Source organism: Nomascus leucogenys, chromosome 15, assembly GCF_006542625.1.
Source record: "Nomascus leucogenys isolate Asia chromosome 15, Asia_NLE_v1, whole genome shotgun sequence".
NCBI classification, from domain to species: domain Eukaryota; kingdom Metazoa; phylum Chordata; class Mammalia; order Primates; family Hylobatidae; genus Nomascus; species Nomascus leucogenys.
In genome coordinates this window covers 29,918,426-29,945,200 of record NC_044395.1, presented here as the reverse complement: position 1 = coordinate 29,945,200, position 26,775 = coordinate 29,918,426, and the positions used below count along the sequence as shown (strand labels likewise).

The following is a 26,775-nucleotide window of genomic DNA, read 5'->3' as shown; positions in this document are numbered from 1 at the left end:
TTCGTTTTTCTTCACTTTTACTGAAATACAAAATGTTAAATATGCAAGCTGTACTAATGAAGGTGCTCCTTGAAGTTGATAAAGGGGGGCTGGGCTGCTTGTGGCTTCCTGCAGGGGAGAGAAAAAACAGAATGTCAAGATGGTCACCCCTTGCTGCCTTCATCCCATCCCTCATCATGATTCTTCTTGCATCTTCTTCCATGTGCTTTTGCCACTTCCTTTGACTTCCATCTGTGACATCTTAGTCTATTCACCAAAATGTGATCTTTGTAAAACCTAATTTAAAGCATATTACTTCTTTTTTCTAAAGCACTAGAACGGCGTCCTGTCTCACTCAGATAATAATTTTTAAAGGTTTACCATGTGATAACATAGAACCACGTGATCTGGCTTCTCACTGCTTTTCCTAATTTGTCTCTGCCATTTTCTCCACTCATGTTCTCTTTTGGTCACACTGTCTCATTGCAGTTCTTTAAACATGTTTAGTGCATTTCTACTACAGGGCATTTGCACTGGCTGTATTCTGTGCTGGGACATTTTTCCTGCATAAGAACCACATTATTCACTCCCCAACTCTGTCCATTCTGTATTCTGATTTCATTATTTCAAGAAAAGCTTTTGAGTGAAATATCTATAGGAGTACAGCATCCATCATTCTGTGTTTTCCTTTGTCTTCCTTTATTTTTCCTTTTATCTTTTTTTGCTCTCTGGCCTGTGATATATTTACCACTTTATGTCTTCAGAGTCTGTTTCTACTCACTAGAATATAAGCTTTCTGAGTGTAAGAAATCTATTTACATTGTTATTCGACATATTCCAAGCATCTAGAACAAAACCTGGTGCACAGTTAATGTTGGCAAATATTAGTCAACAAAAAATTCAATGTCCAAATGTAGCCCCATCGGATGGATTAGGCCCTGAAAGCTGTTATGCTGAAATGATGCAATATTGTGACTGAAGTGTCAGAAACCAAGAGTAAAAATTATGTGGTAAATGTTGGAAGTATTGAGAACAACTTTATACATTTCACTATAAAATATAATTTTAAGTATGTATCTTAGAGGGAGATTGATAATAGTCTTATAATCTAGTGTTAAATAAAGCTATTATGAGTGAAGAAAGTAATCATTTAGTCCACACTCAATGTACTCATTCTATAACATTTTGGTCAAAATAATAACAAAAGTTACATGGGAGCTTGAAGGAACTTCTGAATGGTGATTGAGGATTCAAAAGCCAACTCTGAGTGATTGGTGATCTGCATTGTGAGAACAGTCTGAGAACCAGAGCCTGGATCAACACAAACTCTACAGTGTAGGATGTATTCTGTACCATCTGGTAATGGTACCTGGATGTCAGTAATGTGGTATTTGCTGTGACATCCTCACTCAGAGGATCAAAATGCTGCTTTCTCCAGAGTTAGCTCCTTTGTTTACTCTGTTTTGTTTAGGGTTTGATGCAATGTTTGGCTGCTTAGTGTGTCTCTTTCTCTCTTTCTCTCTCTCTCTCTCTCTCTGTATGTGTGTGTGTGTGTTTGTGTGTGTGTGTGTGTGTGTAAGAAAGGGGAATAAAAGAGAAAGACAGACTATGAGAGATAAATGAATATAAATAGTAATGGAAGCATGAGCATGTTTCTATTTTAATAATTGCTATCCTTGGTTTTTCATTATCACATTCTGCTGTGGTTTTCCTTACCTGCTTGATTGATTGATTGCCTGATTAATTGTAGAGTTGGAGGAATCCAAATGCATATAAGTCAGAAAAAAGTAGCAGATAATCACCAGACTATATCAACAAAAACACCAATTTGACCATCCAAGTACTCAGCTGTCATTTGTCATTGGACTTAACCACCAATATCACTCTTTCATTTATTTCACACACCACCAACAACTCTCAATACTTAACCATTTTCAATTGCCAGGAAAGAGGTAGAAATATCTTGTCATGGACAGTCGTTCTATGGTGGGCATTTGGGCTTTAGCCCTTGGAGTTTCAAATGATTGCTGTACCTGAAAAAGAAAATAGGCTGTAGATGAGATATGACTCTTTTCAAGTCTCAGAAAGCATCTTTTACCATGTACCAGACAACACCTGGAATGAAGTGAGCTTGCAGGTTTCATAGAGCCAAGCCCATGGGCATTCTAACTCCTTAACATTGTACCCTACCTCTTAGAATTGACACTCCATGTCAGACTGTACTCTTTACATCAAAATAAACACCTCATGTCTAATCCGAGGTCTTTAAACATCCATTTCCTCTATTTTCCATTTCTGACCTACAGATCTGACAATAAGTTATCCCCTGAAAATTGTTCATGAAAACTGGATAAGGAAGGACTCTGTACTTTCAATGCTCACCAAGGCTGATTCCTCAATTGAAGGAGAATTAAATCCCAGTATCTTATCTTTCTTTTTTTTTTTTTTTTTTTGAGATGGAGTCTTGCAGTGTCGCCTGGGCTGGAGTGCAATGGTGCAGCCTCGGCTCACTGCAACTTCGGCCTCCAGAGTTCAAGCAATTCTCCTGCCTCAGCCTCCCAAGTAGCTGGGATTACAGGTGCCCACCACCACGCCTAGCTAATTGCTTTTTTGTATTTTTAGTAGAGAGGTGGTTTCACTATGTTGTCCAGGCTGGTCTCAAACTCCTGACCTCATGATCCACCTGCCTCTGCCTCCCAAAGTGCTGGGATTACAGGCATGAGCCACCGTGCCCAGCCCCAGTATCTTATCTTTAAGACCCAAACACTGAACAACTTTCATATCTCCACCACCAAGCTGATCTTGTAGTTTTTTTTCGCATCAACTAATTGGTAAGTCTACTTATCCTAAATCCAGAAATTTCAGTTCCTTTTTCTATGAACATCCTGGAAAGTACAATGTCTAACTCCCAATTATCCAAGAAGGTTTAAAAGATTTAACTTTCTAGATCTCTATTCACAGGAAATCTGTCTCAATTTATGCTGCATTTCCTCCTCCTTCTCTTCCTCCTTCTTCTTATTTCATTACTTTTTTTTTTTTTTTTTTTTTTTTTTAAGACAGGGTCTTACTCTGTCATCCAGGCGAGAGGGTAGTGGTGAAATCTCAGCTCATTGCAACCTCTGCTTCCTGGGCTCAAGCGATTCTCCCACCTCAGCTCTCAGGTAGCTCGGATTACAGGTTCCAGTCAATAAGTCAATATGCCCGGCTAATTTTTGTATTTTTTGTAGAGATGGGTTTTGCCATGTTGCCCAGGCTGGCCTCAAATTCCTGGATTCAAGCAACTCCACCCTCCTTCGGACTCCCAGAGTGCTGGGATTACAGGAATGAGTGACTGTGCTGGTTCTGGATGGCTTTCTTCTATAAACGCCAGAGGTATATCTTTCTTTTCCCGTAGGAGTTTTACTGTTCTCTACAATTTTTACTTTATTAATAATTATACTATTCTGTGTTAATACCAATCCCATTTTCTCTTTAAACAAGAGGGTGCATTTATCTATGTATTTATGCATCTATTTATTCAATAATTATTAATTGAATATCTGCTACATGCCAGGTTTGTTGAATTGCTGAGCAAATCCCAGCCATCATGAAGTTTGCATGTTAGTGAGTAAATAAAAGTAAAATAACAGACACATAAATAAACTATTAATATATGCTGAGTGGGTGGAGGTACGAGCTATGGAGAAAAATAACATAGGAAGTAGTGGGAATAAGGAATGTCCCAAGTCGGGCAAGCAGTAGCAAACCTTTCCTTCTGCACTTTTTTATTGAAAGAATGACTTCTTTTTTGTTCCCTCTCACATCTTTATGGATCCTATCGCAGTCTGTAAGCACATATTTGTTTGTTAACCCACATTTTCAGTATCCATATCTCCCACGAAAATGTGAGTCCTAGATAGGATTACATCATGTAGGCCTCATTTACCCCTCTGTCACCAGGAGGAAATCCATGACCTAGCAGACCACCCAGATTTTATTCATTTAATAAATTAAGAAATAAAAATTATTTCAACATATTTTTCCTTCTCTAAAACTTAAGAACTTATAGTCCATAACATAAAGCTTATGGTTGATATTATTTTATTTTACTTTGATCTTCTGCTGGGATATATTGGAATTGTCTTTTCCTTAGCCATATTTTAAACAACTGAATGACAGAAACTAGGTACCTGTCTACTTTCACTTCCCTGACAAAGATTGTCATTGTGAAGTAAAAGGTGAATCATGACAAATTCTTCCTGAAGAAATAAATGAATAACTAGAAAAGAGACACTTACCTTCCGAAATACTTCCTCTAGGTGGCAGCACCAAGAATATTTCTGGAAGCATGTGATGAGTTGTGTGATGAAGATAGAGCCCATTGTGCTGTCTCTCCAGGACACGTTATCTGTAATGATACAGATGGGTATGCCTTGGGCTATGACTTTCACTATGTTTTTGTTCATATTTTTGTTTTGAGAATGTTTTTAAAAAGAAAAGCATAGCTTGGGAATTATCTTTACAGATTTGTAGGAAGCACTTACAACCTTACATTTACCCACTTTCGACAGAAAGTAAACAGAAAACCTAGCAAAAGGTGATCAAAAATTGCAGTTTGTAAGCATTGCAAGAGATTGTGTATTGAATAAATTTTGATTCTTGGGATTGACTTTCTACTACAAAACTCATGTTCATTCTCTCAGCTTTCATAGGGGCTTGAGAAATAACTGGAATTATCCCACTTTACAGAGGAAGAAATGAAGCACAGAAAGATGAAGGAACTTCCCCATGTTCCCACAGTGAGTAAGCAACAAAAAATTGCTACCAGGCTCCAAAGCTGTTTGCAGATTATGCCACACCGTCTTTCACCATATAGTAAACAAAAATAGATAAACACATGACCAGTTTCAGTGATAGAAGATGAAAAAAGTGATAAAAATCTACTGTACAGGATGGTGCCAGTAGTAACCAACATTGTATTATGTACTTGAAATTTGTTAAGAGAGTAGATTTTATGCTAAGTATACTTCTCACACACAATCACAGAATGATGATAACAATAAACAGAGAAGTGTAAGAATCTTTTGGAGAAGAGAGATACGTTTATGGCATAGACAGTGGTGATGATTTCAGGAGTACATACATATCTCCAAACTCATTAAGTTGTATACATTAAATATGTACCATTGTGTATGTCAATCATACCTCAATAAAGTGGTTTTAAAAAGTAAGATTTAAAAATATACAAATCAAAAACAATTAAATGTACGCTCCTTAAGATAATTACCTAGACATGAAATACTAACCAGTGTTCCCTGAGATTAGACCTAATCAGCCCCACCCTATCATTTTCTACTTGTTTTAAAGGGTATCCACAGTTCTAGCAAGGCATACAATGGCACTGCTCATTGTAGAATCAGATGGGAAATATGGAGAAGAAGACTTGAAGTTGGTCATTTGAGAAAGAGAAGCCATTCCTGGAATCCATAAAAACACTTTGTAAAATGTTAAATGGGCTTAATAGAAAAACAGAATTCATCATATGTTTAAATGGTGAGTGGTGAATGGGTTTCCATGTATCGGGTTGCTTTAGGAATCTGTTCTCACAGCACACATAAGATCATGTAAAATATGTGGAGAGCACACAACATTCAATCAGATCATTGTTTCCTAGGGATTCTTGATTTTCTAGATTCATTCAAAGGTGGCCTCAGGCCCACAAATCCCTTACTGCCACTGAAAGATACATACGTGGCGTTGAAGAGCAGAAAGCAATGAAGTCCTTCTCCACGTGGGTCTTGTAAACAGCATCTTCCTCCAGGTTCTCAGGTGACTGTGAAGAGGCCACTTCCAAGGATGCTGGAGAGTCTCTGACCCACAGTTCCCCACGGTTTGCTGTGGAGACATTAACTTTCTGCACACTGCTGTGCCTCCCACAGAATGGCTATCACAGTTGCCCACCTTGTTCTTTTTGAATGTTCATTCTTACTAGTTTCATACATACAGACCCACACACATACAAACGCGCAGAAACACACACACACAGAGACACACACACACACACACACACCACTTTTCTTTCTCTCCAGTGTCATTCAACAATGTGCCTACTGATAGTGAAATCATCTTGAATTTAAGATTTTCTAGAAAAAAAATTCTGTTTTCTTTTGAAAAATAGCTCCCAAGAGCTATGAGACAATTGGTCTCAAATTTCTGGCCTCAAGCCATCCTCCTGTCTTGGCCTCCCAAAGTGTTGGGATTATAGGCATGAGCCACCATCCTCAGCCAGCCATGAAGCAGTTGAATCTCTGGAGCAAAGTGGAACTGCAACATTCTAAAGTCCCCTGATCTCTTTACTAATTTCCCCCTCAATAATTATAAGAAAAAGGGATGCTGTTTTACATAATGGCCCCAGTTTCAAATGAAATTCTTCTCAAACCACACAATGTCAAAATGTCTGTAAAACATTTACAAATCAAGCTATTATGAAAATGATTCCATTCCAAAGTTTGAGTATTTCTGTTTAACTTTGATTTAGGGATTCTGATGATCTCCTTCACCACTTACTGTGGATAAAATTGTACAGAAATTTCTCCATTAATTATGATGAGACAATTTCTTGTTATACCAGACCCTTAGGTAGAGTTTCTTTAGAATTCAATGTACTTTATTTGCACTGGATGGGGTCTAAGACTGTTGCCCCTAAATATAAACCAAACATCACAATCCTGTGCATACACCCTTCATAACTGTTAGATGTTCAGTCTCAGCACTCACCACCTCTGCAGGCCTGGACAATGATGACCTTGGGTTTGTCCTTTAGACTGAGGCAGTTGCGGTTGTTGAATATCTGGAAGATGGTGTCATAAAGCAGCACATCTGGTTTTTTCTCATCATGCACAGTTCCGCAGATTCCCTCCAGGATGCCATGAGACATGAGTACCAAGAACGTGCTGTCGGAGGACTTGTGCTCTGGTCTGGCAGCAAATGCCCTCAGTGCTGACTCCATATCCTGTAAAAGAGCAATGTCTAACTTCAGTCAGAGAAGCATCACAATTAATGGGACCTCCTAGATTTACCATGAGCGAAACAAAAAGCATACGTAACATCCAGGTCATGGTGCTTCACATAGTGCTTACTCAGTCATGACAGCTGTTTTATGGTTTTATTTTTCCTTCTCTATGGGGCTGTGGATTCCCATTTTCTCTTCCTGCTGACATACTGTCTTCTTAGTATATTGTATATTGTTATGTGTTACTCATGTTACTTTTTCTTTTCCATCTCAATCTTTTCTCTCCTTACCTACCAAGAGTCATGTGTTATAAATGCAACACACCACATTCTTTGTAAAATCCATCCCACTATGCTTAGAATAGAATCAAACTTCTGGCCTGACCATACACCACCCTCATACTATGTCCCTTCTCCTTCAACCTCTAGTCACACTGGTCTTCTCTTTGTGCTTCTCATTTGCCAGGTTCATTTTCAGTTCAGCTCTTTCACAGGTAGCGTCTCCTACTTTGAAGGCGCTGCATTCATGTCTTTCCAGAGCCATCTCCAACCAACCCAAAAACGTTGCTCCCCACCCTACAATTCTGTCTCATATTTCCTTTTTCTTTTCTTTTTACTTGCTTTTGGCTGTCTTGTCGCTGTTTTGTAGACACATATGTGCACACCTGGTACTTGAAGTTGTCTTTGTTCTTACAATTTCACTGTTTCTCTCTACTGTAACCTAGATGAATGCTGGCTGGGAACTTCCTGTCTCATTTACAGACCTATTCCCAACGTTAGGAATAGCTCTTAGCACCAAGTTTAAGACTCAATATTTGTTTTATAAGTGTACTGCCATTTAACATTCATTACTCTATAATTTACTGGGGATTCTTGGGGCTGCATCCCAATCACATGATTTTGGAATTCAATAAGAAACGTGAAAACACGTGTCAATCATGTTTAGTCTAGTTTTCCAGAATTGAGGATATTTGGAGGACCAAAGAGACATAGATTACCAGTCTAGTACTCTTATTTTGTATACACACAAACACACACACACACACCCAGAGGTTGTTAAACCGTGTTGAGCTCTTTGAAGCTAGGTAGTTATTAGAAGGATGTGTCTTGAATATGCATGTGTTTGTGGCGGCTGAGGGATTCTTACCCTGGCTGTCAGATTCTCTTCTACATCTACACTATAGTCCAGACCCTCAAGTAGCTCCTTCATCCCTGTGATGTCAAAGTCAGCTCCATTCCTCAGAGGCAGATGGTCAAACTCTGTATTGCATATGATGAGAGCCAGGCGTGTGCGGTTGTTTCTCTCCTTTATTGGATAGATCTGCAAGATATGGAGATGCAATAAATTTAATTTACTCAAGTCTCCTTTCAGCCTCCTTATGCCTATCAGTGTTGCTTTTTCAAGTCTTCATGCAGCTGCTCTCTGCTCTAACTTGTATCAAAAGACACTGACTTTCTCTCTCTCAAGAACCCAGGGAAAGAACCAGGACATATCTGAAATGGTTATTAAGAATCTTGAGGAAACTAGATAATTCCTACCCCTTTTCTTCTCCCTTTTCTTCTTCACCTACTCCAATCTTTCTTAGCATTCAAATTTCAGGTCAAATTTCATACAAAACAAGAGATGTTATCATTGACTCCAATGAAAAATGAATACAGCAAAAATCTTTCCCTTTGGAAGCATAGCTATTTTGTTACTATTTTTAACACATAAATTTATAATGTTTTTCAAGCTTTAATTATATTTCCCAAGCATCCTTCATGTCTAGACTTTTCAACTAGAGTGCAACCAATTACAAGTCAGCTATATTATCCTCCAAATATGTTTATTCCATGGCTAATGCTACAATTGCCATAAAATCCAAATAATTACAAGAATAAATACAGGAGCAATAGAAATACCAATTTTCTTTCAACTCATGATAAAATGATCTGCATCATGGATTGAGAAAGGATTGGTATCATTGTGAAGTCACATAATCTTTCCCTTAGTAAAAGCATTATTGAAAATGGTTACTGTCATTCCCACGCCCAATCATTTAGTGCTGTAAGAAATGGTGCACTGAAGGAAAGCAATGATTTCTCTTCTTTTTTTCTGTTTCATATTGATAGCATAGCACCTCTTCAGCTCTTTCTTTACATAGTCTCAGGAATTCTTCATGAGGGCAAAGCTTGAGGGCATCAGTAGATTCTCCTGACTCAGGTGGTCCAGCCTCCATATTCGGATGAGCTGCAGGATATTGCATAACATAAATTGTGATTTCTGCTTCTGTGACCCAATTTATCACCTAAGAAGATCGAGAGAGAAGACGTCCTGGGAAGATTTCTTCACATATAGGGGTTTTAGTTGTATCTCATATCGAGTATTCTACATCAGGAGATGTATTGTTACGGGAAAAGATAGAAAAGCAGATCCACCCAAACATGTAATCATAGATTCTGATCATTCTGGGGAAAATGTGTCAATGATGTTGGGGTTAAATTTGGCCTTTCCTTATACAGTCAAAAGAATTTGATTTTTCCAAAGGTTTTACTCCAGGATACTCATTTATCTGTGTGGACTTTCTATTGTGTCTGTGCAAGAGTATACTGAGTAAATAGTTGTCAGAACACTATCTACTACAAATTTAATGTGTGTTCCATGTCCACTATTTAATTTCTACTATCACACGTAAAAAGTAAAATTAAACAGGTAAAATTAATTCTAATAACATTTATTTAACATAACATACAAAAAGTATTATTTTAACGTGTATTTTTAGCCACAAGCCAAATGCTTAATAGTTATCCCATACAGGATGGAACAAAATTTCATTTTGCAGTAATCGTCCCCTCCTAATCCCCACTACACATACAGATACATATATACACCAAACCACAGAATATTGAATCTTGTACTTTCAAGGCATTATTTTTTTTAGCAACTTTACTGTTAATTTTTAATGATTCTAGAAGAAATGAACTTCAATTATCCCTGTGCAAATTGTAAAGCCAGCTATTTGTAAAGCCAGCCAGTCTGAGCTCTGGAGATGTAACAAGTTTAAGAGTGTGTATGAATATCAAACCTTCTGAGCATCTCTTTTCATAGATTACACAGTGATATATGACCTTTGGTCCTATTTCAGAAAATTCTGCCAATGTGAAGACATGCTGGATCCTTGGATATTCCCTGGTCAGAGGGTATGTTTTCTAATCCAAAGTTTCCTGTTTCCAGTTCACTTACAGGTTTGGAGAACTTCCTAACTTAGTCATCTCCTAATGATCATTATGTGTGTATGTGAGATACAGTGTTTTCAGGTAAAATTAGAAATTAGATAGAATTTCTATCTTACATCCAATAATAAAATTAGCATGAAAGCAAATCATTTTATTACAAGATAGTACATATTATACTGCAGACTGCTGCCCAAACAGAGCTGGGTACACCCTAGGTACTCTGGCAGTGTACATAAAGTTTCCTGGGATCACTCTGGAGACTCCAACTGCAGATAGAGCCCAGGGAGACAGTAGACCCCTCCTTTGAGGGGTTGCAGCTGCCTTATTCCTGCCACAGCCTCTGCTAATCAGATAGGTTACTTCAGTTTAGAATTGAATGCTCATTGTGATATCTGGGTTTGCTGAAACCATTCTGAAGCCTCTATTACTTCTATTCTAATTCCCATTAGTTGCACTATCACTGACTTTTTGAAAATGGAGATTATTTCCATGCCACCCCAGGTTTGAGAATAAAACTAAAAACCTGCAAAGGAATCAGTTTAAATATTAATGAGAATGCTACCTTCTTATAATCTTGGACAACTATCATACTATCATGTGCTCCCTGTTGGTAGGAACACCCCTTCTTCACAGAGGAGTGCTGATTGAAAAAGCTCATTTGATATAGTGAGGTCTCAACCATTTATATTTCCTTTTGTTTAGCACTATTTATCATTATTGGTAATCTGTAATACTTCATGGCTCAAGATTTCAGCTTAAATTCTGGGGGGAATTGAGTCTGTCTCTGGTGAACTTCAATATGATAATATTTAACCTTTAATAATACATAATTCAATCTGGGTCAAAAGTTCTGAAAAGAGGTTTTAAAATTTTAGACATTTTATGGAGATTCTCCTTATCATAACTCGCAGAAGTAAGCACTGGAAAAGTCTAGTTCATAGCATCCACATAATAATTATGAAAACTAATATTTATTGAATGCATATACTTTATTTATTTATTCATCCTACATTATTTAGGCATCTGCTATGTGCCAAGAAAACTACTGATTACTGTTATTAATTGGTGAAGAAACCAGTTGCATTCTGGTGGGAGAAACTTGGTAGATGTCGTTTCTGTCTACTGAGATGAAAAGGGAATAAAAATGCAACAGTTTTGTCCTGGGGAACAAAGTGTATAGTTTTAGCTGTATTTGTTTTGTGATGCCAGCAAAACACTCAAGTAGACCTGTTGAATATGCAGCTAGAGCTAAGTGATCCTGGAGTTCAGAGGAGAGAGTTCCGGATGAGAGCTAATCTCATGGGAGTTGTTGGCCTGGGGTGCCTGTCATCATAATGCTTCTAGGCTTAGACGATCTTCTGAGAAAGTACTGGAATTGTCTTCATTTCACAGATGGTAGACTAATAACTAGGGAGCTAGGGAAGTTAAGCAACTTGCAGGAAGTCACATAGGTCACAGGTGACAGAATTTAGGTTTAGTTCTATGTGTCCCTTACTACAAGGTGTGAACTATTAACTATTTTTGTACACAGTCTGAACACAAGGACTCAGCCTTTTAGCTGATTGTAAACTGGATTCCACCCCACAAAAGGGAAGTGGTCTCTAAAAGGACAAAGATAGGTTTAGTGAAAATGATAGTTTTGGAAGGGAAAGATAGGGGAATCACAGAAGACACTGCTTAGGCCTTGGAGTTAAACAGATTCAGGGAAAATTGAGACATTCATTGTAAAAGATCCAGTCTTACCTTTTTTATTGGGGGATATTTGGTCTATGTTAAAAAAGGTTTGAAGAAGCATTTGTCCTGCCATACGTTGCTTCTCTTGGATAGAGTCTGCCATGACCCGAACTTTGTCTTCAGTTTTAGCATCATAATATTTTTTTTTTTCCTCTTCCTTCCAGTTCAGCACATTTTGTTCCACCAAGTTATCCAAAACACCAGTGAGGAAATCTTTGCCCAGGGATTCCAACATCTTAAGTGGCTTTTTTCTGTGGTTGCCTTCTGTTAGAAATAGAAAGACTCCTTTAACTATGGGTACAGCTTAAAGAGTTTCACCCTCACTTTAGATATAGTTCTATAATGTGAAATACTTCTGAAAGTATGTCCTACTTCACCATCTGTCTTCTTGTACCTATAGAATTCTGTCATTCATCAAATTCCTACCAGGTTGTTTAACAATTTATTGCCACTTAATACTTTTTATTTTCTTTTTTGTTCTTTTTTCTTTTCTTTTCTTTTAGCTTCTCATCTTCCTTCTGTGGCATTGGACCTAATGCTAACTTCCTGGTCATCCACTGTATTCATTTTTCTCTTTTACTGGTTCACGGCCCATAGTGATAATGATCTGCCTAAAATATATATTCCTGGGAAAGTCAATGCTCTTTTCTAGAATATAAATTCTTCCTACTAGATTTTTACTTCCTATGTGATTTTTACTCTTTTCTGTATTTAGTTTTCTTGGTGAAAGAACTAGATCTTTGAATTTGCGTTTTTTTAACCTGCATCCTATACTCACATCTTTGTATTCAAAATGTTTAAAAGTACTTAATATGCTTGCTAAATACATAAATTAAAGAATAAATGGATGAGTGCATCTATATTTATAATTCTTTCAAATCTTGTTCTCAATGAAAATTTAAAATTGAAAGTAACCTGATTACTAATCTTCCAGTGTGGTGGATTAATTTAATTTGACACCATGTTAATGTATTACTCCTCAGAGTAATTTGAATATTTATAAGGAAATATAGATATCAAAGTAATACATCCTTTGTTTCAATACAACAGATATGATTTTGGCAGATTGTACACAGAAATGCTGGATATATTATCAATTCTCAATCAATGCTATGAAGACAATTATACAATCCATGTAGATGTAAGGATAGTGTTGTCACAAAACGACATCTAAAGAAATCATGTCAGGACATTGCACAAAAGCTTTGGCATAGAAGCACCAGCCTCATTGTCTGGGTTATCTTGAATTAATATTTTCATAAATGTTTATTGGGCAGCTATTATGAGAAAGACATTAGACATTACAAACCAGGAATAAAGTTACCTAATATAAATTAACTTAATAAAGGATAATATCTCCCATGTACTTATTATAAATAAAAAATGAATGCATATAAAACAATTTAAATCATTATTATAATTATCATTATTATTTACAAATCACTGTAACAAAAGTTTTACAAATGTTAATATACTGGACCCTCACAATAAGCCAGTGGGGTAGTTATTATATTCCCTATTTTATGTTCACCATTTAAATAACAACTTGTGTCACATCACATGAATTAGGATTCAAATATTGTTTTTTTCACCATAGTCTATATAGTTAATCATGATACAGTTCAGTTAAAATAGTTAATATTCATTGAGCCCTCATCATGCCAAATGCATTACTGAAATTTCACAAAAATTCCATGTAAAACATATATTAACCTCTCTTATATGGAAAATGAAAGGTAATAAGTAATTGACTCAAATAATGTGAAAGAACACCGAGTATATAGTAACTGGGAACAAGAATTGAAATCTAGGGGTTCAGAATCCAGAGCCCCCATTCTTAATTCATCAAACTACATTGCCTGACAGTTGGTGAAGAGCTTCTTAAAAGAATATAGACAAGATGTTTAAGGGGCTCAGAAAACATTAGTACATTCCAATAGGTGAGATCACAAAGGCTTCTGAGAAGAGGTAGCAAAAATACTAGTCTTGCAACACCATGTACAGATGTTGCAACACAGTGTGATTTGCAAACAGTACACAGATTAGTGTGTGGGATATCCAAACTACCTGAGTTCTGGGCTTCTGTTTTATTTATTTGTGTGCTCAGTAAACTAGTATAGTGTTGACTGAATAAATGATATGTGAAGAAATATAATAAGCAATAAAATTGAAGAGTTTTTAACAAAAAAAATGCCACCTATGACAAACACATAGCTAACATCATACTCAATGGTGAAAAGTTGAAAACTCTTTCTCTAAGATCAGGAAGAAGACAAAGATACTCACATTTACCACTTCTATTCAATGTAGTTCTGACCAGAGCAATTCGACAACAAAAAGAAATAAAAGGCATCAAAATTGGAAAGGAAGAAGTTTAATTGTGCCTGTTTAAAGATGAAATGGTCTTATATACAGAAAACCCTAAAGGATCCACCAAAAATCTTTTAGAACAAATAAACAGATTCAAGAAAATTGCAGGATAAAAAAAATCAACATATAAAAATCTGTAGTATTTCTGTATAATAATAAACCATCTTTAAAAAATAAATTTCCATTTAAAATTGCTACAAAAATACTTAGAAATCAATTTAACCAAGTAGGTAAAAAACATGTACACATAAAAGTATAAAACTCCAACCCGATCAACATGGTGAGACTATGTCTCTACCAAAAATTTAAAAAGTTGGCTGGCCATGGTAGCATGTGTCTATAGTCCTTGCTTCTTGGAAGTCTGAGGTAGGAGGATTGCTTAAGCCCAGGAATTTGAGATTATAGTGAGCTGTAATTGTGACACTATACTCTAGTCTTGGCTACAGAATGAGATCCTGTCTCAAAAATAACAACAATAATAACAAATCTCAAAACTATAAAATATTGATAGAGGAAATTGAAGAAGACAAAAATAAGTAGAAATATATTTTGAGTTGATGGACTGGAAAATTACTATTATTAAAATGTCCCTAATACCCAAAGAAATCTAAAGATACAATACAATTCTTATCAAAATTCTAATGGCAGCTTTTACAAAAATAGAAACAAATCCTAAAATTTATATGGAATCACAAAAAAAAAAAACCCTGAATAGGCAAAACAATTTTGAGTAAAGGGAACAAAGCTGCAGGCATCGCACTATCTGAGTTCAAAATAGACTGCAAAGTACTACAGTCATCAAAATAGCACAGTAGTGGCATAAAAACAGAAACAGAGAACAAATGAACAGGATGGAAAACCCAGAAATAAACCCAATTATTTACATTAATTTGACTTTTCAACAAAGGTGTCATGAACACACAATTGGGAAAGAACAAATTCTTCAATGAATGGTATTGGGAAAATTGTAAAACCACATGCAGAAGAATAAAAATCTCTAAACATATACAAAAATAAAATGAGTTAAATATGTAAATGTAAGAACCAAAACTGTGAAACTACTAGAAGAAAACAGAGGGGAACAGCTTCATAACATTGGTCTAGACAATGATTTTTGGATATGACACAGAAGGACAGGAAACAAAAGCTAAAATATGCAAATGAAATTACATCAAACTAAAAAGCTTTTACACAGTCAAAGAAACAATCAAAAGATTAAAGAGATAATCAACAGTATGGGAGAAAAGATTTGCAAACCATGCATCTGATAAAGAATTCATATGCAAAATACAAAGAACACGAACAATTCAATAGAAAGAAAATAAACTGATTTTAAGCAAAGGACCAGAATAAACATTTTCCAAAAGAAGACATGCAGAGAATATGTATATGAAAAATGATCAACCTCTCTAGCCATCAGGGAAATTGAAGTCACAATGAAATATCACTTTGCACCTGTTGGAACGGCTATTACCAAAAAGACAAAAGATAACAAATGGTGGAGAGGATGTAGAAAAAAAACTCTTGTACACTGTTGGTAAAACGTAAATTAGGCCCTGCTTAGTGGCTCCTGACTGTAATCCCAGCACTTCGTGAGGTCAAGGCGGGCGGATCACCTGAGGTCAGTAGTTCTAGACCAGGCTGGACAACATGGTAAAACCCTGCTTCTAGTAAAAATACAAAAATTAGCCGAGCGTGGTGGTAGGCACCTGTAATCTCAGCTACCCAGGAGGCAGAGGCAGTAGAGTCGCTGGAACCCTAGAGGCAGAGGTTGCAGTGAGCCTGGATTTCACGACTGCCCTCCAGTCTAGGCAACAGAGTGAGACTGTCTCAAAAAAAAAAAAAAAAAAAAAAAGTAAATTAGCATGGTCTTCATGGAAACCTATATGGAGACACCCCTGAAAGTTAAAAATAGGGCTAAAGATATGATCAAGCAATCCCTCTATTAAGTATATATCAAAAATTGGAAAATCAGTGTCTCGAGGAGATATCTGAACTTCTATTTCCATTGCAGCATTATTCACAATAGCCAACATGTAAAATCAACCTAAATGTCTGCAGACAGATGAATAGATGAAGAAAATGTGGATTATATACACAACGCAACACTATTCAGCTTTTAAATGGAAGTAAATCCTATCGTTTCTGACAATATTGATGAACATGAAGAACATTGTATTAAGTAAAATAAGCCAGGCCAGGCACCAAAACACAAAATATCACATTATCTCACTTATGCATATTATGCATACAATCTAAACAGGTTAAACTCATAAAAGCAGAAGGTTATACATAGAAAATATATACAATGTTTATTTGTCAAATAAATAAATAAGTAAATTAAAAGTATGGCCTGAGGTATAATCTACACATTCTGATGGCATCCATTATATGCTTAAAAGAATAAATACATCATTCTTAAATTTATGGATTCAGCCTAGATGTGGATGTCGGTATTGAAACCCATACATCCAATAGACAATGAGATAACTACATCTCACAACCTCATTCAACTCAACTTACAAAGATGAACTGTTTGTTTTTTCATTTCCATCATTCTCTTTTCCATATACTAGTAAATAATATCTATACTCCAAGTGCAAAAAAGCAGCAAAACCTGGTGATACTCAACCTCTTTGGCCTTCCCTATATCTTATTTCCCTTCTTAAGTCACATTGCATCGATTTTATTTGCTAAACATTTTCAGAATCTGACCACTTCTCTCAATTCTAATTGTTCATTACTTCTATTCAGGCCAACATCCTTTCTTTCTTAAGAAATAAATTCATAAGAACTTTATCAATCTACTCTCCATCCCTTCTGTTCTACTCTTTGCAACGAAGAGTGTTCCAATATCTAGATTTGACCATGAAAACTTTCAGCCTATTCTAATCTAGGCCTTCTCATTCACTCATCTTCTGATACTGTTCACACCTTGTACATTACATTCAAAACGTTCTGCCCTTCATTTAATCTCTAGAAAGCTTCTATTTAGGGATCTCTGTATTTCCAGCCCCTACCTTCTCATTCATTCTTGTTTTCCTACTGCTGTCTGTCTAACCTTCAAGTCTCAGATTAGATGACACTTTTCTCAGGGAATCAAGTCTCTACTTAGGGATCTGTGTATTTTCAGCACCCCCGCTTCTAATTTCTTCCAGTTTTTGAACTGTTCTCTGTCTATCTGTCTATCCTTCAAGTATCAGATTAGATGGTATTTTCTCAAGGGAATCCTCTCTGATTCTTCCAGAGGAGACAGTGTCAGAGGTATATGCTCCTACGGCACCTTGTATCTCCTTAGAGTAGCATATTTGTTTCCATTTATTTATTTATGTATTTATATATTTTTGTGAGACAGAGTCTCACTCTGTCACCCAGGCTGAAGTGCAGTGGTGCTATCTTGGCCCACTGCAATCTCTGCCTCCCGGATTCAAGCGATTCTCCTGCCTCAGCCTTCTGAGTAGCTAGGACTACAGGTGCACGCAACCACGCCTGGCTAATTTTTGTATATTTAGTAGAGATGGGGTTTCACCATGTTGGCCAGGCTGATCTCGAACTCCTGATCTCAGGTGATCCACCCATCTTGGTCTCCCAAATTGCTGGTATTGGATTACAGGTGTGAGCCACCACATCCAGCCATTTTTTTTTCCATTTAATTGTGATTCCCAGCCTACTTATCACTATCCACTGTTAGAATTTATGCTCTGTGAGGACAGGAGCCATGAACTATATCTGCACTATTTTTGGCATTCGGGGGATATTTATTAATTATTTACTGAATCAGTAGTCAAGTCCATGTAGGAACAAATGAATAAAATTTAAGTGTGGCTCAACTCTTGAGGAATATGAAACCACCTTTGCAAAATTATAACTGAGGAAATTACAACAATGAACGAAATCAGACTGGGAAAGCATTTGTGGCTACCTGCCTGTGGTTTTGTGCCCCCCACCCCCCCAGCGATGGATCTGGAAGCTAGCCTAAGTGGCCGCCTAGTTCTCTTTGACTGGGGGCTGGCTCTGGTGCTGTCTCCACTGGCAGGCACTGCCAACCCAATGTGCATGCATTTAATTGCAATGGAGAAATAATCCTGGAGAGATGTCCTCTAATTGTAGCCCTATCACAGGGTTTCTGTCTGTATCTGCATTGCAGGGTGTCTGGATTGGTGAGTATCCTAGGTGCTGCCAATGCCTCCTTCCTTCTCCTGACTGGTTCTGTGGCCCAATAGTGGGGTGTCTTTCTGTAGCCCCATTGCAGGGTGTTAGCATTGGTGAATATACTAGGCACTGCTAATGCCTCCTTCCTTCTCTCGACTGGTCTGTAGCTCTGTGATGGGGTGTCTGTAGCCCCATTGCAGGGTGTCTGTTTGTAGCTCCACCACGGGGTATCTGTTTGGCTCCACTGGGGTCTAGGTTGGCTCTAAGTAGTAGGAAGAGTCTTGGTTCAGGAGACTTCTCCTCAATCAGGACAATTTTGAGATTTCTCAGACAGAGAATAGGAGGATAGTTCGGAAGGGATACTCTTGGAGTTCCTGTTTAGGGATCATCTGATTTGGAAGGCCTTCTGTCTGTCTCATCTTTGTGTGTGTTCGTGTATGTGGAGGGAATCTCAGAAGGAATTGCTGAAGGAAGTCCAGCAGGCCTAACTCAGAGAACTCTTATTTGGTTACATTCGATGAGCCCTGGAGAAAGCTCAACAGGCCTGTCTCATGGTGACTATCTGCTCTTTGCCTTACCCAGAGACCCCATTGTGAATTACTATTCTGAGGTCGTGCCTCCCCACCTGGAGTGGATCAAAGACAACAGGGACCAACAGGAAAAAGTCTGAGCTTTGCCAGGTTGATATTGGGTGCTGAACGAGGTGACTAGTGTCTGTTCTGTTATGTGAATTCTGCTGGGATAGAAAATGTTAAATGGTTCCCCATGAAGCCAGTTGGGCAGCATCTTGCATTTTAAGAATCTTGCCTATGTTTCCATAAAACAGAAAATGGTGATTTTCTCTTGTAAAGTGGCTTGAACCCCACAACTATGGTGAGGTGAGCAGGGTGATCAGAAGTCGTTCTGTTCTTCTGGAAGTTGCAGAGGAAGGGAACCCAGAAATCTGGTATGCCAGCAAAAAGAGTAAGAAATTCTTACCAGCTAGGTTTCTGGTCTCTCTTTCTCCATCTGTGTAAACAGTAAACATCACTATATGTTTCTCTGTAAAGGTTTGATTAATAGAAAAAAGAATTTACAAGACTAGTCTTAGCCTGTAGCAAATCTGGTGTATTTTTGTTAAGAATTTGTCTTTCAGTGTCCTGTAATGGAAAGAGGGGTATCACAAGATAGAACATGGGTTTAGGACCCCTATAAGCCTGCTTTTCAAGCCAGCTCAGCAGGCTGGCCAATTATAAACTTTGCTATGGGTCCCTGAAACCAATACTGTATGAAATTTCTGTCTTGTTTGGCCTCCTTAAAAGCTTAATCTTGTGACCATATGTGGATACTTTCTTTTGGTTTATACCATCCAGCCCTAAAAATTTTTCTTGAGCAGTTAAAAGCCTTGGCAAGGTTAAAAGTGGCTTCTTTAGTCTACTTCTTAGAATAGCAATAGAAACTGCTCAATGCTGTAACTCAGTAGCTAAGACTTTGCCTTTTGACAATAGAGGCCCCGGCTCTATTGTTGGCTTCTGGAATGATTTCTTTCTGGTTTGCTATTTGCATAACTTTGTCATTTAATGAGGTTCCCCCACAACCCCATGGATAGCTTCTGATTTCCTCTCTTGAATTTTCCTTTCTCTGAACTACCTTGGTGAAATTCTAAATCTTGTAAAAAGAAACTGCTTACTAAGTCTTTGAAGCACCTGGGAGGTTACTTTTGACAAAGTTCAAAAGCCAGAAATGTTGGCTGCATGGTTAAAGTTGGGTAATAAGAAATTTAAAAGGATTTTTTTAAGAGCACTATGGTTAAAAGTCAGCTTAATTAAAAGTGAATAAACAAGTTATGGATACATTTAAAAGGCCTTTATGTTTTTCTCTTCTTGGATCTTGTTTTTCTGTAAAAAGGTTTTTTTCTTCTTAGTAAACCGAATTATTTTTCTCCATTTTTTGTCTTGCCACTCTTAATGCACACATGAGAGGCCCTAAGATAACTTCTGGTAGCCTGGGACTCCTTGGGAAAAACAGGGGAGGCACCACAGACCCCATTTTGGGAAAAACAAACAACAAAAAACAAACAAAAAACCCTCTGTTTTCTTCATGACAACCAAGGAATTAAAAGTAGATGGATCCCTCTCAAAATCAAAGGCTCTGTTCTGCTTTGCATTGTGTTGTCTGATGGTTTGAGTTTTGGGGATATCAGAAATTACTTTGCATTATGAGATAGCTTTGGTGTATAATAACTAGGTAGGAAATATACTTTAAGGGATGGCTAATAGTATTTTCGGAGGGAAACTTGGCTGTTTGCACACTTGGGTCAGAGAAGCATGCTCTGGGCCACCTGGAAGATATGGAAACATCCCCATGCCTGACTGAGAGATGAGACCTCCATGGGGGATGGGCTGATTTCAAAATGGGCTGATTGGCTTTAGGTTGCCTTGCAATAAAATGCAGGTTAGAAGCACTGCACTGTCTTCTCCAGTAGTATTTCCTTCCTTTTGGGGATCCAGGATCCAGTATAAAATGGCATCCTTCATTTTGGAGATCTGTCTTTGCCTTCAGCTGTGCCTGCTTATTTAGCTCGGAAAAAAATGCATGCTTTCCTGGCTCTGTTCCTCCAAGGGCTCCACTCTGAAGCCAGTAATCCAGTTAACAACTGGCAAATAAAAAATCTTACAAGTGCTGAAATTTCTGTCTGTCTGTGTATTTATATAAACTTCTACAATTCTGATATAATTTACTGTACATTATTAGTAATTATAGTTGTTATGTAAAATTGTTGGATGCCACAGAAGTAAGCAAAATTCCTAGTCAGTTATAGCTTTAATAGTGTCTATAGACTTTTGTCATCCACAGACATTTTATCTTGCCTTGGTCCTTTTCAAAAGGCAGTTTATAATCAGATATAGGACTCTGAGTGCAGGTCTCAGATAACTTTAAAAATTGTGCTGTTGGAATAGAGGAAAAAAACGAAACTTCCAGGACTCTCATGGAGAGCTGATGTCTTAAATGTCAGTAATCCTTTTGTTTTCAGAGTCAGGATAACTTACTTCTTTAGAGATATTTGCAACTTTTAATAAGTAGGTAAAATACACTCCTGTGAAAAAATTGTGAAGCATTTTTTTCTACCTGATTTCTCCAGAATTTGGAAACTCTTTGTAAGTATTCTCAATTTATGGCAGCATGGCTAATTCCGTAAGTACAATAAAAATCTGTTTTCTTTTGTAACATGACACAATTGGAGAAATTGGTTATTTTACCAAGGCTTTGACTGGAATGGCACGCTTCCCTTAAAGAATCAAAGTTGACTTATAGAGCCAATAAAAGCCCCTTGGGGAATCTGGCTTCATACCTTGTCTACATAGAGTCCTTGTACAAGGTTCTTGATCTGTAGTAAGTAAAGAATATCACTTTCTAACAGGTTCATGAGCTCCAAGTTATCTTGGGACCTTGAGAGGAGAGGAATTTACCCAACACATAGGTATTTAAGGGTAAAAATACATGGTTGGGATCGGCTCTTAAAAAGTCTTATCTGAGATTCCTCATAGAACAGAGTTCCATCAAAGCCAATTTAAACAAAAACAGCCTAAATAAAAAATAATTATTCTTGTTGCACTTTATGCAAATAATCAGGCCAAGTACAGTAAGACTAAAGCTTATTTTGGTAAACACATTAGTTCTATCATAATTTATTTTTAATAAAAATAGGGTCTGGAGAGAAAAATTATGCTTCAAAAGAAAACATATAATATACCTGTTGTTAGTTTTCCTTGAGTTTTTTTCTACAGTTTGGACTAAATCCTAAATTCTTTGTGGATTAGAAGTCCCCAAATCAGTGCTTTCAAATCTTTGCTTTTAAAATTGAGAATTGTACTCCTCATCCTAGGATTTGTTATTTACCTTACAGGAGGCTGTTGGCTTAAATATTATAGCAAAACTACAGAGGAAAGTACTAATGTTTTTGCATTCCAAGCACTGGAAGCCCAGCGAGTCCTGCATGAGTATGCTCAGACAGTTGCAAAGTGGTTCCATTCTTCTCACCTTGGGGTTCACTCTAATTTCCACTGTGTCCCCTGTCAGCAGGAAGAAGCCAGAGTGATCGATGGCCTTTTCCCATCTTCATAGCCTACACCTTAAGATTAAGCTATTAGAAAACCCAAATGGAGGGATTGAAACTGCTTTTGCAATATCATAACTGAGGTAATTACGACAGTGAAAGAAATAAGACCTAACCGACTCTATCTTGCTTCTATCCCTTAAGCTGTTCTTATTCATTCCTGGGCATAGGCCAAACTGACTTTGGGAAGGAATTCAGTTCGTGGTTTGACTGAAACAAAACCGATAACAGCCTTTTCTCGAAAAGACCCTCTTCTTGCCTGGGGTCCGGTCTCCCTTTGCAGGACTAACAAATTAGCTAAAAGACTAAAAATTACAATGTAAGCATCATGCAGCCTCTGGCTCCTAGAGTTGGAACGTCCTCATTGTGCTCCCAGGGATAATATCACTTTATAAAACCTAATATCGGCACTTAAGATATTTTTCAGACACTGCACTCAGTGGATCAGCTGACACCACCCAGATCAGTAATCTAACCCAACCAGTTCTGCCATCACATCCAGGAAGAGAAGACAGCAAGAAAACCTCACTTTGACACCCTATGATTCCATCTCCCACCTGAGTAATCAGCACTCCCTACTTCCCAAGCTGCTACCTGCCAAATTATCTTTAAACGTTCTTATTTCTGAATGCTTGGGGAGACTGATTTAAGTAATAATAACACTTCCCTCTCCCGAACAGCCAGCTCTGCGTGAATTACTCTTACACCATTGCAATTCCCCTGTCTTGATAAATTGGCTCTGTCTAAGCAGTGGGCAAGGTGAACCCACCTGGTGATTACAAATTCTTAATAGCAAACCAGGTAAGTTTGATTTCATTTAACAGACGATAGTTGCATGTTGGACGTTTCAACAGAAGGAAGGCATGTTCATTCCCTTATTCATTCAGGTATATTTAATGAGCATAAATTCTTGAAACTTACTCTGCTATTATCAGGGGTACCGCTTTGGAAGCATGTCTGTACACTTTAAAGTTTGCAGTCAAGTGGAAAAATAGATATGCAAATAAGTAAAGTGAAAAATATTATAAGAATGTAAATAATTAGCAGACACTCAAGAAAAGCATAAGCAAAGTGTGTCTCAGGTAGAAGACAGCTGTCCAGAGAAGGGAGGGCTTGGCACTGAGACCCGAAGGACTGGTAGGTATTTGTCCCCTGGAAAACTAGGAGCTGGTCTCTTGGCAGAGAGCAATAAGGAAAGAAGCACAAAGGCTTGAGGGTGTCTAGCGTAACCAGAGAACTGGGAGAGCTGGGCTTTAGAAAAAATAGAAATGTGAAGCCAGGACTGAAGTGGCAGTGATCAAAGACAGGGCAAGTATTTGAAGATGTTTGCAGAAAGTTAGATTAATGGCAGAGTTTGAGAGTCATGCCAACCTGAGACCACTCCTCAACAGACTTTCGACCTAAAGCGTATTTTGAAGGCATTCTCTAAGTGCCTTCAACTGTAATATGGAAATAATAGCACAACTGTATTGATTGATTTTAAATATTAAATCAGAGAGGGTGCATGAAATGGCTATCATATGGTAAGTATTTTTTAAAGAAACGGTTACTATAGATTATTTTTTGTTATTATAATAATCACTGAATGAAATCTACAGTGATAATAAAAATGGAAGGAATCAATTAGAGGAAAAAACTCATCAAGACCACAGTTTTGGTTCCAGGCAAAGTGATGTAATGCTTAAACACATTATAGGATACAATTCCTAAAGAGTTTAAGGTAACAATAGCTGACTACATTTGGTTGTTTATAATTATCAAACCACGACTTGTTTTTGACTAGTGGCTTTCAATTTCCCCTATCTTTGTATAATGATCTCTTGATTCTTGAGCTTAAGTTAAATGTCGTGAAGTGAGACATAAACCCCGGACAGAATTGCTCTATAGGGAGAATCAAAGGAGTAAAGAAACTCAACAAGAAGGTAATATGATTGAAGTAAATACAGTATTTTTTTATGAAGCTGATATCATGCTTTACAAAGATTAATGGAAAAACTGGATACACATGTTTCAAAACGTAGAAAAAATTGTCTGAAAGTTCAGATATTTAAAAAAAAGGCAATAGGGAGCCACTGTCCATCCCTGAGCAAAGTTAATTACATTAATAGATCACTAGCAGGTAAGCAGAGAGTGTTAACTAACTGGTCAACTTTCCTAATAGCACTAATCTGTACACAAACCTATGTCAAGTCAGTTTCATAAGAATTATGTGATGATCTTCAAAGGTAATAAATGCCTGCAGGGTATTTAAGATTGAGCTATTCACGGTAAGGAAGTGGGTAGTCATCTGACTTTTTTTATATGACTACAGATTGCTGTGGTATGTGATAAGGTTTAGAATTCACTGATCTAGTCCAATTTCTTCCTTTTCCTGTGAGGAGAATGAAGCCAAAGAAGTGTTATGACCTGCTGGAATAATAGCTGCCCAAGTAACCCATGACTCTATCCCTTAGGCTTTTTCAGCTTCTGTATATAAGACAGGTGACCTAAAAGTTGTGTGCAGAATGGATTGGAGAGTTAAGTGCTGGAGAGAAGGATATCAGTTAAAAACAATAACAACAGCAAAACAAAACAACTGTGATATTAACCCATGAAATATTATATTAAAGTAGTTAGTACCAGGACCAAAGAGAAAGGGGAAAAAATTGAATCACTTTAAACAGACCAAGAATGTAATTCACAATAAGAGATGTCAAAGAGGATAACAATTCAGAGGCTCTCAGATCTGATTCTGGGAGAAAGGTTTATGATCTGGGCAATTAATTTTGAATCAAAAGAAAGATTTCAGAGAGCATTTCGAAACCTCTAGAATTGTCTCACACAAATAACTTCCTCTGGCTTTCTTTACCCTCCCTTTGATTACCAGAAGCTGAAAGAAAGGAATTAACTTCTTTCTGGCTCAAAGACATCTGGAAAACATATGACCTCCATCAATATCTCTAACACCAGGTCCCATGATTCAAACTACACACAATCAGTAAGAAAAGGAATTCAGCATGGGTGCTATCGGCTCACTTCCTTTCTTGTGTTTATTTCAGAGCAATAAAACAAGTGTTTTCTAAGATCCTACTCCCAAGCTCCTAGTCAGAAAAGGACTCACCTGCCATAGGGAACAGCCTCTGTCCTTTTCTACAGCGTTGAAAAGAGCCTCAGACTCAAAAATGAAAGTAAACTATGTATTTCCTTATTGCAAAGGGCGGAAACGTGTAATTACAGATTGTGAAACTGCTGCTCAGAATTCCAGACTCATTATCAGGAAGTGCCTTGTCATCAGCAAATTGGCATCCAATTACTGGAATTTAGTTTCTGACTTGGGGAAAAAAAAAATGAAAATGACAAAACATTATCCTGTGGGTTGACACGTCATCTTGTTTCTTTTCTTGTTTCCTGTGGCCACCCCAACTTCTTCTATCCGTCTCTTCTCTTCCTGATCTCTCAGTTTTTCTTTCTCTGATCACAAAGAACTACAATGACTGAAGGAGTTTAATCTAACAACTCTTCTTTCATTTCCTCATAAGAATTAACCAAATAGTTCATATTTCTGGCTTTTTGGGCAGGCACTGAGCTGCAGGAGTTTTTACATAGTCCAGCAGCTCCTGGAACTCTAGTGAGGCAGGAGTCCCGTCCACTCCCATGGGAAGGGGGCTGAAGCCAGGGAGCAAAATGGCCTTGCAGCAGGTCCACTCTCACAGAAGCCTGCAAGCTTAGATCCGCTGGATTAGAATCCCCACTAGCCAGCATAGCAGCCTGGAGTACGCCAGAGATGACCGAGTTCCCCAGGGGAGGGGCGACTGCCATTACTGCAGCTCTAGTCAGCGGTTTCCCCCTACCAGTGCTAGGGAAGCTGGGCAGATTGGACTGGGCAGCAGTCTTCACAGCGCAGCACAGCCGCTGTGGCATATCATGGCCAGACTGCTTCTTTAGGTGGGACCCGGATCCATCCCTCCTCGCCCGGCAAGAAATCCTTGCAGAAATTCCAGCAACTCCAGCTAGGAGTTTACAGACAGAGCTCTCATTTCCGTCGGACAGAGCACCTGCGGAGAGGGGCAGCTGTGGTCTCAGGTTCAGCCAACTTAATCTTTCCTGCCTGCTGGCTCTGAAGAGTATCAGCGATCAAGACAAGGGGGATTCCCCCAGCCCAGTGCACCAGCTCTGCTAAGGGATAGCCAGACTCCTTCCTTAAGTGGGTTCCTGATCCTGGGCCTCCTGACTGGGTTAGACTTTTCAACAGGGGTCGC

At 37.8% G+C, this 26,775-nt stretch overlaps 1 protein-coding gene across 1 annotated transcript; it reads right to left on the bottom strand.

The window, feature by feature from the left end:
* Positions 1–26,555, bottom strand: CASP4 (caspase 4). Its single transcript, XM_012495980.2, has 9 exons — positions 25,638–26,555; positions 11,929–12,183; positions 9,090–9,199; positions 8,117–8,290; positions 6,736–6,970; positions 5,710–5,853; positions 4,257–4,366; positions 1,909–2,012; positions 1–108 (listed from the first exon to the last, which is right to left on the bottom strand). Exons 1-8 carry the CDS (start codon positions 25,642–25,644, stop codon positions 1,914–1,916), a joined length of 1,134 nt encoding a protein of 377 aa, XP_012351434.1. The 5' UTR covers positions 25,645–26,555; the 3' UTR covers positions 1–108; positions 1,909–1,913.
* Between the last annotated feature and the right edge of the window lie 220 nt (positions 26,556–26,775).

What these genes read in the sequence shown, in the direction of transcription:
- CASP4 (XM_012495980.2), bottom strand. An exon ending in AATATCCCCCAATAAAAAAG is followed by an intron (nt 9,200 to 11,928) that starts GTAAGACTGGAT and finishes AATATCCTGCAG; the next exon opens with CTCATCCGAATATGGAGGCT. An exon ending in TAGAGGAAGTATTTCGGAAG is followed by an intron (nt 2,013 to 4,256) that starts GTAAGTGTCTCT and finishes TTTCTTTTTCAG; the next exon opens with GTACAGCAATCATTTGAAAC.